At 43.5% G+C, this 20188-nt stretch overlaps 1 protein-coding gene across 7 annotated transcripts in view; it reads right to left on the reverse strand.

Annotated features, from left to right (window-relative positions):
- Window positions 1-20188, reverse strand: part of CUX1 (cut like homeobox 1) — a 283475-nt gene that overhangs the window by 26120 nt on the left and 237167 nt on the right. The window contains exons 22-25 of one of the 7 annotated variants that reach the window (XM_086475307.1): window positions 19150-19212; window positions 16132-16320; window positions 11062-11326; window positions 4943-6213 (exon numbers count right to left, since the gene is read on the reverse strand). The exons of 5 other annotated variants lie outside the window; for them this stretch is intronic. In XM_086475307.1, the coding sequence (XP_086331433.1) occupies window positions 5502-6213; window positions 11062-11326; window positions 16132-16320; window positions 19150-19212 (1229 nt within the window). In that variant the 3' untranslated portion in view covers window positions 4943-5501. Of the gene's footprint in view, window positions 1-4942; window positions 6214-11061; window positions 11327-16131; window positions 16321-19149; window positions 19213-20188 lie in introns of those variants that run through there. One more of the 7 variants, XM_086475308.1, reaches the window with a different exon arrangement.

A 20188-nucleotide genomic window follows, 5' to 3' on the forward strand; every position in this document is an offset into this window, starting at 1 on the left:
ACCCACTCACGGGAAAGACTTGATTCGGCTTTAGTGAATGTTAAATCCGGCCCCCACCTAAGGACCAACTTTTCTTCTTGAAATCCTGTTTCTGATAGTCTTCAAGAAACGCTCACAGCTCAGCCACACACCTGTGGCTCTAAGACAGGGAATATCCTGGGAGACACACCCTGGCTGAAGAAGGAAGGAGATAATTTAAGAAACTCACTTGTTAGAAAGAGCCGCAAATGAAGCAAAAATAGTGCCCTCCACCTGCACGTTAACAATGCCACCACTTTACTGTCGGTTTGCAACAAATTGCTACGATTACTGATCTCTTTGCAGCCTTGCTAAAGGCACTGCTCCAGATTACTGCGACATTTCAGTTTAAATAAACCATTTTGGATTCAAGTGCAAAGAAGTGTCCAAACCCAATTACTTTTACATGTATTCTCATAATTTATATATGGTCAAAATGTTTGCTTTTTTTCTGTTTCTAACCTGCTCTGGTTTTGCCCGCAGCATTTCTATTCCACATAAGTTTCAAGAATACTTTAAATTAATAATTTTAAGACAGAAAATGACAGACCTCTGATGGCAGCTGTGCTAGGGGGGACTGCAATCACTGCTAGCATTTTCCATTATTTCATTACATGATTTTGTCAGATTTCCCTCTATCCTATTTTATGTGAATGTATCAGCTTTGTAGTTTGAATTACCACCAGAATGATGCACTTCTCTAACTTACTATTTCTACCATTAAAGGACTGAAAAATAGCAATTATGAAGTAATTGGATCAGAGAATATTGCATAGAATTCTGTTGTGTTCATGAACCCTCTTCTCTACACCATTCCTGTACGAGCAAGCTACATAAAAATAATGCAAACATCTTTCACCTAATGAGAAAGGCACATACATTTTTTTTCTTTTTAACTGTAAGACAGATCTTTCCTATCAGCGAGGAGTTTTATTACTAAAGGAGTCACTAATTCACGATATGGGCAGAGTGCACTGATACAGGTTCCCTTAAAGAGTGGCTCTACAAATACAGGCATTTTACAGATGAATAAAAACCCAGTCAAATTGATGGCATCAACAGCAACTGTAATTAAATGCACTTCTGCCAATAAACATGTGCAATTCTGTTGTCTGAAATCTGTACCGCCAAAAATGGAAGCGTATTGACAATCCCAGTGTACGACCCCTCTGCCAAGGGACACTCTTCCCCTGCTTTCAGCGAACGAAGCACTACACTGTTCCTTCCCTAACCACCCAGAGAGAAAAATCGACAATTTTAACCGCAGTATAAAGGTATTTCTGTTAAAGTGGCCTGGGCCCTTCCTCCACAGCTCTAGTAAGCGCACAGAACTGGAAAGAGAAAATAAAAATGCTTTTAAAGAACCTCAGGAAAAAAACAGACTCTGGCATTACAGACTTTCTGAAAACTGCCTGTGCTTTTATCCACCGGGAAAAGAAACGCCGTCAGCGAGGGCTCTGCTGCCACGCTCTGCGCTCTACAAAACGACTGCCCCATGAGATGAGCCCCAGGTCACACGTGCCTGGATGATGCCTCTTCCCTTCCCCTGTGATCAGGGACCCAAGAGGGTAAAAAGCCACCGTGCTACTCTTTGGCATTTCTTCTCCTCCAACTTTTTACCCTTTCCTGTTAAGTAAGTAAGAACAGTTATTCCAATACACATTTTCCTAAAAGCGCTACTTCCGAATGTCGCGCTTGATCCGAAATCGAGCTAAAATCCTTCAGCGTTGCTGAAGTTCAGTCTCTAAACTGGGGAGGCCCCTGCCAGTTTGGAAAGCCAGTCGGTAACTCATCTCCAACCAGAGAATCTCAGCAGTAGTTCAAGCTAATCCACTCTACTCTCCACCGAAACAAAAAAGCAGCTGTGACCTTGGCTAAAAACAAACAGCTGGGAACATCACTGCAGCTCTCCGAGCTCCATCTGAGGTGTTCCCCTGCCCGTGCCCTTGAAGAAGGGGGTCATTAAGGAACCCAAAGCAAGTCCTGGCGGGACGGCCCGGGTCACCCCAACAGCATCTCAGCAGGCTAATCCACATTCAACACAGATCATCACATATGAAACAACAAAAGGAGCTAAGCCATTAATAAAGTGCCAAAAATATAGGAAATACTGACAGCATTTTATTTGATTAATTTTATAATAGATACCAATGACAACCCTTGGCAGAATGGAGTGACTTCTGACTTATGAATGCTGTCTCTATCCAGCAAAATTACATGATTCAAATGTAATAATGGAGCTTAGAATTAACAGTTAGTGTTATAAAAGAAAGATTTCCTCTAGGGCAAGCTACAGATATGCTTTTTAAAAACCATTACAGCATTAAAAACTGGGCAGATGCTAAAGAATCCTAAAGAACTAGCGGAAACCTGAAAAGTAAAACAAAAATAAACAGGGGAAAAAAAAAAAGATATAAGTTTCAAGGCACTTATGTATTGCTTATTAAGAAGAGAGGGATTGACCTTAAGTGCTGCATTTGCGCTCTACCTGTGAATATGGTTCTGCTGTCGTACAATGCAGCAAGAGCTCTCAGTAAGCATCATGGAATGCAATCGTATAGACACAGGCACAAGAACAGTTTGGGGAATATTAATTTAAAAAAAAAATAAATCATCAAACAGAAAAAAAATCCTCACTATGGAGAAAGCCAAGAGCAACCACTTGACTGCATCAAGCACCTGGATCTCAAATCAGCAGACAAGGACAGTAGAAACAAGCTGGCAAAGGTATTGCCTAGGATTAATTAAAAAAACCCAACCTGAACCAAACACCATCAAGGAAAAAAACCAAAAAAACATAAGAAACTATCTGCATCTTCTAGTCAGAAGTTTTGCCTCTTGGACGAAGACGCGTCTTGTTATGACTTGCATTAAGGTATGTGTGTTTTTACCAGGACGTGCATTTACCGATGGAGCTGCGCTTGGTCAGTCAAACCAGGACACTGTACAGATACAGAGAGGTAACACTTTGCTTCTCCACGTTATTTCCCTCGCTGGCCATTCCCGCGGACTAACTGCACTCCAGGTAAGATGCCGTAACTGCTTCCAGCAAGTGCTGTCACGTACTGGTGTCTGTTATTACGAATTGTCTCCTCAGCTCATCACAGGAAGGGGCAGTTGCTCTCTCTGTTTCTCAATTTTAGTTTTGCATCACAAGTCCCCAATTACCCAAGGAGGTATCCTGAAACAGCTAGCAGTAAAAATCGGAAATAAATCCTGCCTTTCAGCCTCCTAGAGCCTTCTTTTCTCAATCATGAAAAGGATTGATTTTAGTGTACTGATTCTTAATTTGTGAAAACTTGCGCTAAGTGCTGCTGTTGCATGTTAAGAGACTGTAAATGAAATACGTAAGTTCTAAAACATCATGCAAGAAATGTGGTTTCACATCTTACAGTCAAAAATCCTACTAATGAATTAATACAAGCACACTGAGGTGTAATATTGGGAACATACCTTTAAAGTCGGAACTCCTCTCCCCATCCCTCCCTCCCCCAAAATCAGAAAAGTAATATTAATTAAACTTAAGAAGTAATGAATGCACCATTAAAGTGTCATCAAAAAGATGCTGACCTAAGACAAAAGTTCAATGATACACAATACGGTCAAAAAGTCTTCAATCAATAATATACAGTATGACAACTACATCTTGTAAATTATACCCAATACTGCCGGCAGTCTATCCCTCTAAAGAATATTTGCCCCCTTTCATCCCTTCCTAACAATCAGATAATAAAATACAGCACCTATAAATAAGCAAAAAAAAATTATATATATATATATATTTATATATATATATATTCCGAAATCATCTATTGTTAGTTTTAAAGATATGGCAATAAAGGAGTCTAAATTAGCAAACTTGTAGAAGCCATAACTGATAAAACAGCTTATTGAAAAAAGGTGGCAGTAATGCACTCTATGTGTGCACAAGTACGTAAGAAAATACACAGACGTATAAAATTGCACGCACACACTCACGCACACACATCCTTCCACACACCTCTATGCTCACGCATATACATATAGACAACAGGAGGAGTTAGAGACAAGTTAGAATTTGATTTGTACTTTGATCAGCCCTAACCTGTGCATAAAATAATGGAAAAAGGCTGGATTTCTGCAGGGCAGAATGGTCTAGACTGGGACTCGAGAGCACGAATGTTTTGGTTTGGAGTTCGGGCTATTTCCGTCCTGGTAAGAGCCCGTCTGGTCATTGCCATGTACTCTTTATCCACGCAAAAATAAGCTTCCCACAACTAAAACGTATTTAAAATCAGTGCTTGCGGTGGGAAGAGAGTCAGTAAATGGCCACCAACAGCAGGAAAAGGTCTCTATCTGAGGCAGCTCCAGTCCCCTCTTAGTGGTGTGTGACAGCAACCGTACACGTGAACTACACTTTAACCGATTCCAGGTGAGCTGAATATTTCGGGCTACGGAACATGCCCCCGAAGTAGCAGGCTGAAATGTTACTGGCCAACATTTTCTGAGCGATCTGTCTTTACTGAAAGGAAATTCTGTACACTATGAACCGAGTGAAATGATCAAGTACATGCTGTTTCTAAGTTGTCTCCTAAACCTCCTAGATATGAGGTCTGATCAGCGTGCTCTGTGGTTAGAGGTTAAAAAGCAGATTATAAAATACCTAGATTCAGATTTTTTTTTTTTTGTCCTGATTTGGCCTAAAATGGAGTGTATTAAACAAATTCTGGTCTGCAAAAGACCAGAATCAGTTAAAGCTATGAAACAATGTGCACTACGTGTCAATATTCTATTTCACTTACAAGAAAACACTAAGTCAGCTACCACAAATTAAGATATTTTCCTGATGTGACTTTTTTTTGTTTTGTTAAAAAATATGTGGAGTAAATGTGTTTTTTTTTTTAATTCAAAGTTTCAAACAACAAGATTCTTTTCTTTTCTTGAAAATATGTAGGAATCCAAACTAGTGTGTTTAGAGTCGGTTGACTGTGCAATCTCTTAGTGGCAACTGAACAGCTACAAAAAACTTTCTTTTTTTTTTTCTTTTTTTTTTGAAAAATCTCCCCTTTTTTCCTGGTTTAAGAAGATAATAGTGTATTATCGCTCTGTAGCCATTAGATGGCAGATAAAAAGCCCCCTTTTAATATGTGGGTTTGATTTTTTTCTTTTTTTTTTTTTTTTTTCTGTTTTTCTTTTTTTAAAGCCCACACCAAAGAGGAGGGCGCAAGGCAAAGCTGTATGAGTTATTCCAGAAATTGTGGAAATCACTTAGGGCAATAATAAAAACACTTCAGGGTACAAAAAAGCTTGACTACACATTTCAGTTTTCTTCCTCGAAAACACAAACATAAATTGGGCTTAACGCTCCTTTTTGTTTTCTATATGCACCTTGGCCTATGGCGTTTTTGCCCTGTGGCCCGCAGGGCGGTTAAGTGCGCAACACAATAAAACCAGTAGAGGTCCAGTTTCACTTCCCAGCTCTCCAGAGTTGGGCGAGTTTAATCTCAAAACTCCCACTCGACGGCCTCTTCTCGACTCGCGGCCTTCTCCAAGCGGTGGATGATGTTGTTCAAGTTTGCCGCTTTCTTTTTCCTCAAGGAGCTGTCTCGCGTGTTCCTGGAGCTCGCCGCCTCGGAGAAGCCGAACAAGCTCTGAAGAGAGTTGGCCTTCTGTGAGCCTGTGGCTGGCGTCGAGCTCGTACTTGGCACACTGGAGATTTTCTCTGAACTTTCTTTTGACTTGTAGGAGCTCTCCCCTGTAAGGACTGAGGTGGAGGCAGCTGAGGTAGAGGCATCCCCTTCTGTGGCAGAGTTTGGCAGTGTCTCCAGAGCTTCTCCTGGGCGCTGCGATGCCGGCGGAGAGCTCTGGCGCGGTGCTCTGAGCCTGCCCTCGTCGTCGGTGTCCTCCAGGCTCTCCGCCTGGAACGGCTCCGCTTTCTCCGAAGACCTGGCGCCTTGCAGTGCCTCTTCCCCGGCTTCGAAAGCCGACTCCGCTGGCCCTCCCTGAGACTTTGTGGTTGCATTGCTGTACTCATCCGCCTCCGGGCCACTCGGCTTTCCTTCAGGCGGGCCTTCTGCGTCCACGCCGTCGCAGCTGTCTCCCTCGGAGCTGTGAGCGGCCCTGCTGCTTCTGGCGGAAGGAGAGTCGCTCGACCCAGCCTGGCTCTGGCTCCCAGCTTGGATCTCCTCGATGAACAGCTCCCGGCGGATGCGAGACCTAGAAGACAGGGGAGAGGGATGGTGAGTCTGCTGAGGGTCACTCGGAGCCACCCTGCTCTACCAGATACGCTGTCCGAAATGCCCTTTTGTAAGACGCCATTTGGCCTTGGCCACGGGGCAGCCACGCCAAGGCGGGCCAGTGGAGGCGCTCACACCCTCAAACCCAAAGGACTGACTGAAAAGGCATTTGGAAGAACACGAAATATTGTCAAGATGCTCTGAATTTCATTTTTCGCCCGCCGCGAAGCCTGCTGTGCTAGAAGGACGCAGGCTGCAAAGCCCAGACCGTCCCGGGGGCTCCTCCGCGGCGCGGCAGGAGGGCAGGCAGTCACAGCCGGGGTTTTGAGCACATCAGCCGTTTCTGGTAACCTTGGCAGTTATTGTAAATCTGAGGTTGAGGACTGCTCCTTCTAGTAACCACAGCAGGTGTTACGGAATAAAGCAAAACCACAAACTTGATGCAGATAATCAGTTTGTACTTAAAATGATTGGTGAAAACCAGTGACAGATCATCTTCCCTTTTTTTGCACGTTTAAATTAAGTAACATTCACAATCGTATGCTCAATTTTTACAGCACTGGATGTGGTTTAAGGGACAGAGATGAAAGGCTCTGCAGCCTCCCATGCCCACTAGAAGTCTGACATCAGGAAGGTGAAACTTTATAACATGCTGGACCAAAAAAGGGATGATTATAAAAATATGAATGCATTTCTAGTAGATCCAGAAGAAAACAGCTTGTAAATACAAACCAATTCTGATTTCTACTAGAAATGAGCCACAATTTGCCTACAGAAAAAAACAAACAAGGAAAAAATCTGGACAAACCCCTTGGTGTTCTCCTGGACATGAAGGAGAAACGAAGATGAAACAAAGTCTGTTGTTCTGAAACTGCTCTGGGGAAGCACAGCCTTTTGACAGGCTGTCAGTCTATGAGCTAGTCTGACTTCTGCCTCATTTTTTATTTAAAAAATCGATTTCAGAACATGAACAGTGACAAGGCAAGCAGTGCATTTCAAGGGAATCAATGCACTCCATGTGTGGTTAAAATTGGCTGATGTGCCACCTTGCACCTCCTATTACTTGAAGCATGCAATAGTACCCCAAACACACCACCTTTGCCATTTAATTTGGTCCTTCCTCCCTCTTCCTTCTCTGTTTAGGAGCTCCCAATCTCCTCACAAGTACAGAACAGTTTATGAAAAAAATCTTAGGGTCTAGGCTAACTCTTCCTCTGTACTGCTCTGTCAGCAGGAGAGGTTATGACCACTGCTCAGGTCCTAATGTGCAACCAAGAGGGAGCCTCAATGACCTGTGGTCAGGGATGAGACTGGGAGAGTTTAGCAAAACTTGATCTTTCAGAGTGAAGATACACTTTAGGTTTTAGCCAGGGAGAACTGGTAAGGGTCTGGCAAATCATAAGTGCTGTCCCAACACTGATGGCTGTACGAATTTTTCATTTTTCCCTAAATGTGCTACCGAAGACAGCACACAACAGAAAAAAATTAGGATAAATGCAGAACACCATCTGAATACTGCTTTTGAAGCTAATGATATTATTGACTTACTTGAGATGCAACAGAGTATTTCAGCAGTACTTGCTGACTCTACACTTTTGAAGGATTTAGGGGGGCTGTAATTTTCCCTAGGGGAATATTATTCACCTAACAGAAGCCCACAGGTGCTAACATTAATTTCCTATTACCATTAATTGCATGCATCCTGCAACATCGATTATCAGGTTCTATTTATGCCTATAATCTCCCTGTATGGACGCTGATCCAGAACACGCTGCTTCTTTTACATTCCCCAAGTCAGGAGAGGTAACAGGTAGGAGCTTTGTGCCTGCATGGCATTTAAAATACCTCGGCTCCAGCAAGATACTGAACGATGACATGCTCACTGAATATCTGACCACAGCCCTACAGAATACAGGTTTGATGTTTGTGGAAATCCCTGGAATTCACACCCAATATATTGCTTCTGGAATGTAGTCTGGCTCCTGATTAACACAGTAATTAAATGCCTACGTTAAAGAAGAACTGGTGACAGCAGCTAGGAAATTCCAGGGAGCGTTCCTCTCGGTGGAAGGCGTTGGCCTCGACACCAACACATCCTGTTGGGTGTTCATCAGCGTAACTCAAAATATCAGAGATCTCCTGGGGTGCATGCTGAAGTTCCCTGCACAAGCCTCCACACAACATCCAAACAAGCACAATGCTACAGTTCATTGAAAACAGGCCCAGAGTAAGAGCAATGAAATTCAGGATCTAAGAGTGCTAGATTACAATGCAAGAAAGTTTGGTTTAATCCCTGATGTTTCTGTAGCTTCATCTCTGTGACCGTACCAAGCTTATGCGCCAGTTCCCACACGTGAAGTGGGACAGAAATCTCTACCTCCTACTCTTCTGTACCATTCTTAAGACAATAGAGCCTCAAACTCGGTGTGTCCTGTATGTGCGTTGCTAATGCAAAGTAAGGTATATTTATTTTTATGTTCTGAGAGCTATGTGATCGGGATGGATGCGAAGCCACAGATGCAGAAGTTTGCAGATGTGTCAAAATCCTTTATACCTATTTATGTTCTGAAGTGAATTATTTCTTTGCCTGCTGAGAATTTTTTTTTTTAAGTTTCTTTTGCTGCAGAGAATAAATGCTAGTGCTGACTTCCCATCTGGTGGATATAAAGGTAGATTCTGCTGTAGCAACCACCTTTGGAAAGTGAGGTTTGGGCTGAATCCCAAAGGAAAAGCATGACTGTAAGAGGATTCCCAAAAGGAAGACAAACTGGTCCAACTCTGTACCCTGCCTTACGTGAAGTCACTTTAAAGAAAAATTTATATTAAAGAATAACTAGAGGGTTTGAGATGTGGAACTGCTTCTGCACGAAGACTCTTCAGTTTGGAAAAAAAAAGGCTGGGGGAGAATATAAAAGAGATAAATAAAGTGACATGTGGCCTGGAGAAGACGAAGAGGGAAAAGACTACCCATTTCTCACAATACATGAGCTGCAGAACAGTCCGAACCTGTTCCCCTAGCAGAACATGTAACTTGTACCTCTTCTGAAACAATTTAAAAGTACTTCATGCATGAAAGCAAAGAAAATGATTGTACAGGGGAAAAGAACAGGGACACGTTTTGGTTTTTCAGGTAGCAACTGCTCAGAGCACCCAGAGCTCCAAAGAAGCTTGAAAGATCCCTTTAAATCCTGGAGAGTCAGCAGCACATCTGGGAGCAGGTCCAGATCACTCAGTGCTGAGGCTTGTGCTACCCACCAGCCTACAGCACCTTGTTTATACTTTTTTTTATTTGGTATGCAACTGTCAGCACCTAGTCTACATTAATGTATAGCTCGGTGTGGCTAAACACGCTGATCAATCATGACTTGTCACGCTTTCTCGCAGCACGCCTAAACAGGAGATCTCATGATAATGAGGAAGATGACACATGCCACCAGTGCTCCCGCGCTCGTCTGCGTAAGTGAGAACAGCACATTTTGCTGTCAGGCCGAAGGGAACATATTTTCATAGGCATTCCTCCAACTTCTGTATAATTGCCTAGAAGTGGGAATTGGAAGAGAGGCCTGCATTTGGAGAACTCTGAGCAGTGAAAGAGGCTGCATCTGTAGCGAATTCCAGTCAATGAAATTCAGCGTAAATATGATTACTCGTTGGTTATAATTTTAAAATTTTATATTGTTTACTATAAACATTATTTAACTATTGTGCATAATATTTCGCAGATAACTCATTAAAGCGAGCTGCTTCTGCTTCAGCAGCTTGCCTGTTAAAAGCTGAGAAGGGCCAAAGTGGAAAATACCCTTTAAACGTTAGCAGTTTCTCAAAACAAACAAGTTTAGCAATCTGGACTAATTAGGAACATTACTGGCTCCAAGTGAAGAAGCAGAAGACCACTAAAACTGGTATTTTAACTGTACCTGTTCAATATTCATTAGCAGAAATTTCTTGGAGAAAAGTCTGCTGCACTAATTAAGATCCCCAATCCCAAGCACAGTTGTTTATTCAAATCCTTGTAATTCTAATACGCCATTCCAGCATTGTTTCTTTTTATTGGTGTCTCTAGGTCAAAACCTACTTCAATGGTTCGAATGTGGAGAGGTTCCTTCTAACACGAGAAAGGAACTAAACAGACCAACCCCTTATTTCATTTCAGCAGGACTCAATGATTTCATCAAACAATGAAACCAATCTGCGGCCACGTCTGACTTCAGGGTTATCAGTTCTCTGTCCTTCATGACTGTGTGGAGCTTCCCAGAAACACAGCGCACACTGTGCCTATTTTCAGAGCTCCGTGGCTCAAGACCTAAAAGAAAATCCTCCTTTTGCTCTTCTGGGGGAAAATTACATGATGAAAGCAGTGCAACTGTGATGCCATCCAGTACAGGACACTTCCAAGCACCCCCCACCAAATGGCCAGGGCACAACACACACACCACACGCCTACACGGGTGTGTGTATGTGCGTGCATACGTCTGTGGGAGGGTGCAGAGGCAAGTAAGAAAGATCAGTCTTGCTTACTGCAGTGGGATTTATAAATATTCAATAGTGGACATCTCTAAATCCACGCCCGCCCCAAAAGCGAGATTTTCTGTTTAAAAGCGCTGCTTACATCAGTGCGTGAATACTGCTGCTCCTCAGGGATGACTTAAAATTAGCCTGGAGCATTAGCACTACTGTTAGCTAGAACCTCCCTGCTGTCGAAACGGTTCATTTCGTACAACCGCCCCACGCTAGCGGAAGCAGCTACAGCCTGCCGAGGCAGAGCAGCCCCCTGCCAGAGCAAAGACAATAAACCCTTCATGAGCAGGGCTCCCGGGAGATCTCATACCTGTAATTGTGGAACCAGTTGATCACGGTGCTGGTTTTCAAGTTGAGCTGTGTAGCGAGTTCCTCAATGGTTTTTGGTGATGGGTATGGCTTTTGCTGGTAGGCTCGTTTCAGAGCTTCTTTCTCTTCCGGTGCCAGCACCACCCGGGGCTTCTTCAGCTGATGCTGTGGCTGCGGGCTGGCTCCCTGGCTGTAGTCGATTCCAGCGGATGAGGACTCGCAAGACTGACTGTCGCTGACGGAGCTGTGTCGCCGTTTCATGTAGGCTGCAAGAGAAGTGCATCGGATCAGCCCCAGCTGAATACAAATGCAAAATCAATGAACACACGAGCTGTGGAATAAACGCGAAGATGACAGGTTGTAGATGCACGGATGGCCTATTCGGAGAGGACAGAAAGGAAGGGGCATCATCAGAGATCAGAGGAAAGCAAATATGGGGAAGAAGCAGAAGGTAGAAAACAAAGAAAGAAGGGGAAGAAAAGAGGGTAAATCCACTGGAAACCTGCCAGAGCTTCCTGCTTTTTCAGCGAACATGGCACATGAATAACAGGGTTCAGTTAACACAACTTATTTCAAATTCAGTCTTTCAAGAGTGGCAAACTTCCACATAAGCACCTGATGAGGACAGTTGCACTCCATTTCAACTTGAACGGTTTCGGCTGTTAAACACTTAAGGTGTACACGGAGGTCTCTCTAACACTTAAGGTCACTGAATTAAAAATATGACGGCAGAAGCTGAAGGCAGCCGCAGCCAAGTCTCCAACACATGATGGCGCCCAGAGCCCAGAGATGCCAGGGATGGGCTGAATAACCTGTCAGGCGTTTGCTGCTTTTTCCTACAGATCTTTGCTATAGCGGTGACAGGTTATGAAAGAAAAACAGCCCACAGCATCCTCCTCCCCTGCGCAAGGCTCCTTCAAAAATGCACAGACTTTTAAGCTGCACTGATGGAGCTCGGTGAGGCTGATGGCAGAAGCCTGTGATACTGACTCTCCTCCCCAACGGGGACTGAATTATCCTGCAAATTCTGCAAGGAAAGAGTCCCAGCAAACGCTGTCACTGACTTGATTGATTTACGCTGAGAAAAGAGAGGTGGGATTTACTGCACCTGGCAGTATCATGCACAAGCATTGCTAATGAGGGGGCTGAAAACGGCAAATATAGATGAATCTTGTCAATAAAATATTTAATGGCCTGTTAAATACCTTCTTGATATTTAAGGGTTTAGGTATTCAAGAACTGCAATTTCATAACCTCGGCTATTAAATTCCAGATTACACCAGCCTGGCACCAATCTAGCAGGCACTGCATCTCCACCAGCCAGGAGACCCGATGGGAGCCAGGGACCAATATAGGGCACCACACAAGGGTCAGCACCCAGATTCTTCAAAAAATAAGTTTCTCTCTCCCCAGAGCTCTGCCTTTAGGCCGAGGGTGCACAAAGGATAAAAATTCAATGTAATTGAATAAACCACAATGTTCAAAGCCCTTCTCACACAAGCCAGCTTCTGGCAGAGCTCCCTACGGGACTGGCCAGGTTTTCTGTCACCAGTGGGTTTCAGCATCCTCTCCTCTACACAGTGGTATGGCCAGTGGGACCTTTTTACTCTGTGTCTTACCACCATCAAAGTGAATTTTGAACACACTCTGTAACCTTTGGGGGTATCTGCACAGCCCTCATTTTGTTTTTCCTGAGTAAGACAGATTACCTGTGGATTGCCTACTGTGTAAGATCATTGATACGGAACAGAACGCGAGTTGCTCATGATCCATCACTCTGCCATGATACAGTCCTGCATGTGTTTCAAATAACCATAAAAAGCAAAGTTGTTGGGTTTTTTAAAAATAAACTTAATTTAAAAAACCACTTATTTAAGCTGTCCCAACCAGATGTAGAACTGCACAGTGACCACAGGTAAATGCATTATTACAAGGTGACCTATTGGCTTTGGTTTTGCAGTCTTCAAGCAACTGCTACCATCTTCAACCACAGAATTAATCATTCTGGTAATATAATCTCATATTTAATCTCAAAGACTTCTAGGTGTCATTTCAAACTTGCATTGACATGCAAACTATATAAAAGGTTCCCTTGTCTCCTTTGATATCACAACCAGGGGGGCTGAAAGACAGCATCTATCACTTCAACAATGTGCCGCAGCTTAAAGGAGGCCATGAGACACACCAGAACCTTGCATGGAAGATGTAAAAGGTGTTTAGGCTATCTCTGACCGGAGTTTCTGGAATTTGGTCAGGCGACTGAGTTAACATGAGACACCCATGCACCAGGATGCTCCGAGTCTCTGCTTTCTCTCCCCAAAGGAGGGCATTTCTGGCAGGTCAGAGCTCCCTTCTTTAGACTCCTGAGGACAGCACAGAGCTGTGATAGCTCGGGAAACACTTCATGCCCTAATGCCCACCTCTGCTCCTCTAACCTCACCCTGGCATCACAAAAGGTGCAATAGCTTATTTGAGGCTCTCTCATGTGAATGGAACAAACGACACAAATGCACCTATTTCCTTAAGAGAAAAACAAAGAGGAGGATGTTCTGTCATAAGCAACTGTTTTTCTGGACGATAACACGTTATCAGAACAAACTTCCATTAGGCCAAGGGCACAATCCTGGCACTTTGCCGTGTGCTGAACTAGCACCTAAGCTTTAGGCTTCACTGGTGGTCTCTGGAAACTTTAGATGACGTTTATAAAGGCTTTTCCCTTCTACTTCTTATTTTAAACATATGTGCTGCGTGTAGACAACATAAGGAGATCATTCAGCACATTTGCAGTGACAGCAAGGCTCAAACTGGAATCCAAGTCGCAAACACATTCGATTTTTGGAGAAATCTGATTTTTGTCTGTGATCAGTCTCCACTTCTCAGGAGACCTATGAAAAAAATCCCAAATGTAATTTGAGCAAAGGTCTGGATCTGGGTCTGAGATCATCTTGTCAAGGCCAGCTCGAGCCCCTGAGTTTTACTACCTTTTACTCCTCCTGCTGTTGCCAGCCCAGCATCACCATGCCCCTCTGGGAAGACCCCCCAGCACGTGCTCCACTAGAGACGCAGCAGACGCTATTGCAGAACTAGTGGCTGCCCACTGAGGTAAAACAGAGCCCCTTTTAATATAATTTTTATCTTATGCAGTATTGAACAAGATTATTAAAAAGTGAAATAATGGGAAAATAGAGGGAATTAAGTTTTTTCCTGACAGCAGGCTTCAGTACTGTTCAGCGAGGGGTGCGATGCTGATAGCAGCACACACGCTGGGCGGTTATAAGACAGAGGGATGAACTCTTCCAAGGCAGGAAAGGTGGTGCGGAGTGTCTCGACCTAGTGAGTGTGAACCCCCGGCTGCCTCCCAAGAGGTTAGTTAAGTACGTTGCAAATTTTCAAAATCTCTTAAACCCGACATTTACAGCACAAACTTCAGACTGGTGGAACAGAAAACAAGATATACGCAGCTCACCTTTGTCATAATTATTAATTTACTCCCTTAATAAAATGTGGCAGAGAAATAATTGATAATAATGTTCCACGGGGTAGCAGATACAGTTGCCTTGTTCTTTAACTGACATTAGCTGAAGGGGAAGTTACAATTCTGAATGTGGCTCTAGAGCAATTTAAAAGGTTAAATCACAGGATCCTTACCTGCAGGAAAGGATTTTGCAGAAAATACAGGGTTGAATTCACTTTAGAGTGCTCTGCTATGAGGACAGCACTTACACAGTTCAGGAGCTCAGTAGAGTCTCAACGATTTATAGCCTTATCTCTATTCAGGTGCCATCTACAGAGCATATGTATTCAACAGGATTTGATAAGAATCCAGTTTAGAAAATAGTTTTGAAAGGATATTGTCAGTACTACTTTTAAATTATTTTTATTTTATTTTCCTGCATTATGGGCAATACTCTCTTTGAGGCTATAAAAATCCAGCTAGTTGACAATTTTATTTCTGCCATGTTTCTAATACAGCAAAACCCGTCATGGCTCCCTTTGGTTTACAGTTGTAAGTGGAAAACCCAAGTGGATTTTACTCCCCATGGAAGATCATACACGATTTGCAGTAAGATACTGCACTGCATTATATTATACTGGTTACTATGACAAGGATTTGAATTTCTTCTTAAAAGTAGGCAAGACTACAGTTTTCCCAGAAGCTCTGTCACTGCAATTTTTAATATAATCACAAAGTTCGTGATCAAATGCGTTAATGCTTTCAGGACATCAGTCAACAGCAGTGCTTTCAGTGCACACGATTAATGCTGTCTGTACTAATATCACTAAGGGATAGATCGGGAGATGTATATACCATTAATTAGTTAACTGCTGATAATGGCAGCCTAGGAGTCTCTCTTATAAAATCACACGAACATACTAAAAACAAGGCTCTGAACAACCACTGGGTTTTAGTAAAGAACTGAAAATACATAAAGTAGGAGAAATTTTCAGGATATACTCCCTAATAAGATATCCACTAACAACTTGGGTCTCTCACAGGTATACACTCATGACTTAGCTGTTTTATGCGAGCGTGTTTTAACACAATCACCTTCCCCCATCCCTATAAAGGCTACAAATTTAATTATTCTCAAATTCCCTTTTATAAAGACCACATTTTTCTTTCCTCCATCAGTGCAGGACTGGCAAGAAGCTCTCTCAGGAATCAATGCACAGTTCTTCCAGCCCAACATCTGTGACCAGCTGCAGCCCTATTAACTAATAACCCAAAGCCAGCTCCCAAACTCACATTTCTCATTTGGTAAGGCAAGTTATCAGTGATACACCAGGGCCTCAGTAATTAATCTATAGGAGAATATAGCAATGATTTCACAACAGCTGGTGAATATTCAAGGTTTGGAGTTGTTTTTTTGTTTGGCTTTTTTTTTTTTGCAATGTATCCTGCTTGAGCTAGCATCACATAAAGCTATGAAAAAGCTGTTATGAAGTCCTTTTGCATAACCTTCATAATACAAGATCAATGCTGCCTCTATACTATTCATGGAGAATTATAAAAGACACTGTCATCTTCAAAATAATGGACAACATGAGTCAGCAGTCTGCTCCAAGTTACCTTTTTTCTCCATTCGTTTCATATCCATCAGCTTCTCCACGTTGTTGGGATCGTTCAGCCACAGCTGCATGCGGACAAAGGGTTCCCGTCCCTTCAAACTCAGCTTGTGCCAGGGCTTCGGGCGAGCCAGAAGGTCTGAGACAGAGCCTTGTGTTAGCCCTAGGATTGTCTCCCCAAACAAACGCTGACCTAATACGAAATTGAAAATCGCATGAATTCATTCAGCTACGAGACGAGGCTAACTAAAAACACAGAACACGTCTACGAGATCATTCGTCAATTATTCTTACTTCAGAATTGCTTGAAATCCCAAAAGAAACATTTAGAAGAATAAAAGCTCTGCCCCCCACTAAAAGTGTAAATATTAAGCTTTAGTTTAATCCTTAGGATCTGACTGCGGCAAAGAGGGGAGCTCAAGACGTTTGGGGACCGGGACCTTAGAGTGAAACAGTGTGCAAAAAATAAATTAATGAGATTAAAAACAAACTGAACTTTCAGCTAAGCAGGCAACTAGTGAGAGCAGTGAGGCTACTTAGCTCTTATGTAGGAGGGCAGTGCAACCGCTTCGTTCCAACAGGGCAATCCAAACTCTTCAAGCAATCAATGAACCAAGACCAATGCAAGCCCCACTCAGCAATGGTCATGTTAAGTGTCCTCAAAGGCTCACGTACGTATTTTCTGTATTGTACTGTCTGTGGTGTTCTAACTGTGTCTTACCAACTGCAGATAATCACATTTCACAATGTAACACCTTTTTTTACAGCCTCTACAGCACTTCTAGTTAAGAATTTTAGTTTTCTTTTAAAATGCTATTGTCTAGCAGGGTAGAAACTGCACATGCTTTTCAATGTACAGCATTTGTACGTGTGTTGGTAACAGCAGTTTCGCATGGTTACAATCTAACTTAGCAAGGACTGTGAAAAATGCCTGTGCAGCTCAAACCCAACCATACAGCTGCTTTTCCAAACCCCTTCACTTCAGTGTTCTTCCTAAGCTAAACTGCCTTGATATGCAATGGCTTTTGTCACACGACAGAGCCTGAAGTCATCTGAGTCATCGGCAGCGATTTCTGATCGAAGCGCAGCTACTGTGTATGTTCAAGGTAACCCAAAGGTCTGTCCATACCGACCAAGTTTAGGCCCCAGGGTCTTGTGTCTGATCCGCAGCTTTTGAATTCCCTCACTAACACAAAGCAGAATGTGATTCCTTCCCTTCCTAGCAATGCCAGCAGTCTTAGCCAGTGGCAACAAACAGGTCCCGAAGGGACAATGCAGATGCGTGGGGGCTTGTGCTCCTACAGCTCCGCAGGACGTGCCTGCACAAAAGTGCCATCAGCTCTTGCCTTCACAGCCTCACCTGCTCCGGACACAAACAGGTCATGGGAAACAGCTGCTCTATAGACCCATCCCCTGTGCTTAACTCGGTGAGTCTCCTCCTCCTCCTCTTTAAAACCATCCCCAGTTGGGCCCTGCTGATTTTTTTTTTTTGCCTGTCTGGGGAGAAGAGGGAATGTGGGACCAGTTAGAAGCTGCAGAACGTCCCATTCGGATGCATGGGGCAGGTGGATCTGCAAAGCTTTTGGAGGAAGCAGCTGAGATGATGAAAGGTAGAAAGGGGAAACGAGGACAGGGCTAATAAGCTCAAAACCAGTTTGCTAATAAGCTCTAAAAGTAACCCTGAAAACGGTTCTTACAGACTGAACGGAAACCTAAATTCAGAATTCACCTAGGTTTCTAAGTCGTAAGTGATTTTGCACTACCCTCAACATCAGGAAAATCAGACAAAAGAAGTAATTTGGGGCAAATTTTAGATCACGCGTACTGCAGAGTTAACCTACTCCCTGTTGGTATTTAAAAACATCAGTGAGGCCTCATCCATCTACCTTTAAACCTGCCACCTACTAGCAAGAGAAGCAGCTACTTTGAAATCTTTCAATTTGCTTTCGTAAATAACTTTCCGTTAATGTTCCCCCCAGTTTCTAATCCCGGGGCCGCGCTCAGGCTGCAACACGACGAGCGTTTCTTCCAGCAGCCGAGCGCTCCGGCAGCTGCTGAGCAGTGCGGCCCCTGCGACCACCCGCACGGCCAGAATGAAATGGCCTCTATGGACTCAGACCAACTGGTCCAGTTTATGGCGTGGCCACATGAACAGGAATACTGGCACAAATTTACAAAAGGGTCTGGAACAAGCAGCCTGGATCAGCTACTAACGCTGATGCTCAAGGAAACAAACTTCAAGCTACAGCCTAAAAATTAAAAACGCAAACGTGGAAGGAGGTAGCGTCATGTTCTCTAGGTGTTAAGAACAAAGCTAAAGCTGTTTGTGTCATTTGTTTTATCCCAGGATATGGGAGGACAGGATAAAACTCCTGGAAGACTCCCAAGCTAATGGGGAATGTGTTAGAAATCATTCTCAGGAGGCAGCAGGTGTATCACACTCCATCAGAGCACTATGAATATCTGGAATATTTTTAAGCACAGGTTTCCTCAAATGCCCGCTAATTCTCCCCATCTTTTACCCCAATATCCCTCATGCCTGCTGCCACTGATGTAGCTCCTCATGGACAGAACTTTCTCTAAATTATGCTGGTTTCATGGTTAGTCCTGGCCCTTTCTGCAAACGCCCGCCACTGCAATCCTTCACTAGCTCACTGCATTTGCATCACTCTCTAAGTTCTACGTTGCCCAACAGGGAATCACTGATAACACCATGACATTTGGGAGCAGGAACACCACCATCATCTCATTGTTAACGCTGCCAGCATCATTTGCTAAAATGGTGACTGCTGAACAACTGCTAAAAGGCATGACAGGAGAGACAGCCAAACGCATCTTGAATGGTTTTGCACAAACGTGGTCTTTACTGGCCAGTGACACTGGAACAACTGAGCCACCACCAGTTGCCTAAGACAGGTTCACAAGGCCCTGTGGCCTAAGACAGAGAGACCTATGCACCGAGTCAATCTGGTGCACTAGCACACTGAGGGCGCAAAAGGAGACATTGAAACTGGTTCCACACCTAATGCAGAGTTTGGGGCACATTTCCTGGCTCTTCTGCTGCTTTTTAGGCTTGTCAGCCACACTGTAGGAAAACAAAAATCATGGGAAATAAAAAAGACTAAGTAAAAATGGCATCAAAGCAAATGTAAACAAAAATACTTTTTCAAACCTCTCTGAAACACCAGAGCAGGTAGAGCACTCAACAGCATTTTGCCCAAAAACTAGGGGCTCGAACCTGCAAACCCTTACCGTGACTTGGGGCTTTATCTCTGCATTATCTCCACTGAACAAGCGCCCACCGTCTGCCCATGCCGACGTGCACGAGCAAGTTTCTGCTGTGTTCAGTGGGACACAATCTCATGCAGGGTACGTCCATGATCAGGGCCATTTCCTTTTTTTCCCCACATTATGCTAAATGAGAACTTGCAACCTCCCCCATCCCAATATTTTTGCCCTTTTAAAAAAAATAACCTAAGATAATAACACATTATTCTGTGTCTAGCTGAAAAAAGGCTTCCTTACGTATTAAAATAAAGGAGTTTTTACTTATACAGCCATAATATTTAGATGATACGGACAGAATTCTTCCACAAAAGTATCATCAGCAGTCTAAACCTAAACTTATCTTTTTGGTCTCATCTGTAGTGAATGGAGAGAAACTGGTACTCCTGGAGAATCCCAACCATCTCAGACATCTATTTTGAACACCTAAACGCAGGTGAGATGAATCCCACGCTAAGCCCCAGAAGCACGTGCAGTAACACTGGGGCAGCCCTACTGCCTTCCCGCTAGAGACTCCAAGGACTCCTAAAGGTTTCCCAGTGCCTTGTGAGGGAAGCAAGGGTTAAACACAGAGGAAGAACTAGTGATTTAGAGGCATAGTGGCAGTATTAAGCATGGATTTCCCATACTCTGATCAGGTTAATCCCTTTGACTATTCCAAGTATATAGCCATGTCAACGTGACACTTAATTCGACACCCAAAAACTCATCTGTAAGCAAAGGCAGTCTGAGCTTTACACATCTGTAAGCAAAATACCTGAATGGCCCCATGCACT

The sequence above is a fragment of the Leptosomus discolor genome, chromosome 18, assembly GCF_034619465.1.
Source record: "Leptosomus discolor isolate bLepDis1 chromosome 18, bLepDis1.hap2, whole genome shotgun sequence".
Lineage (NCBI taxonomy): Eukaryota > Metazoa > Chordata > Aves > Leptosomiformes > Leptosomidae > Leptosomus > Leptosomus discolor.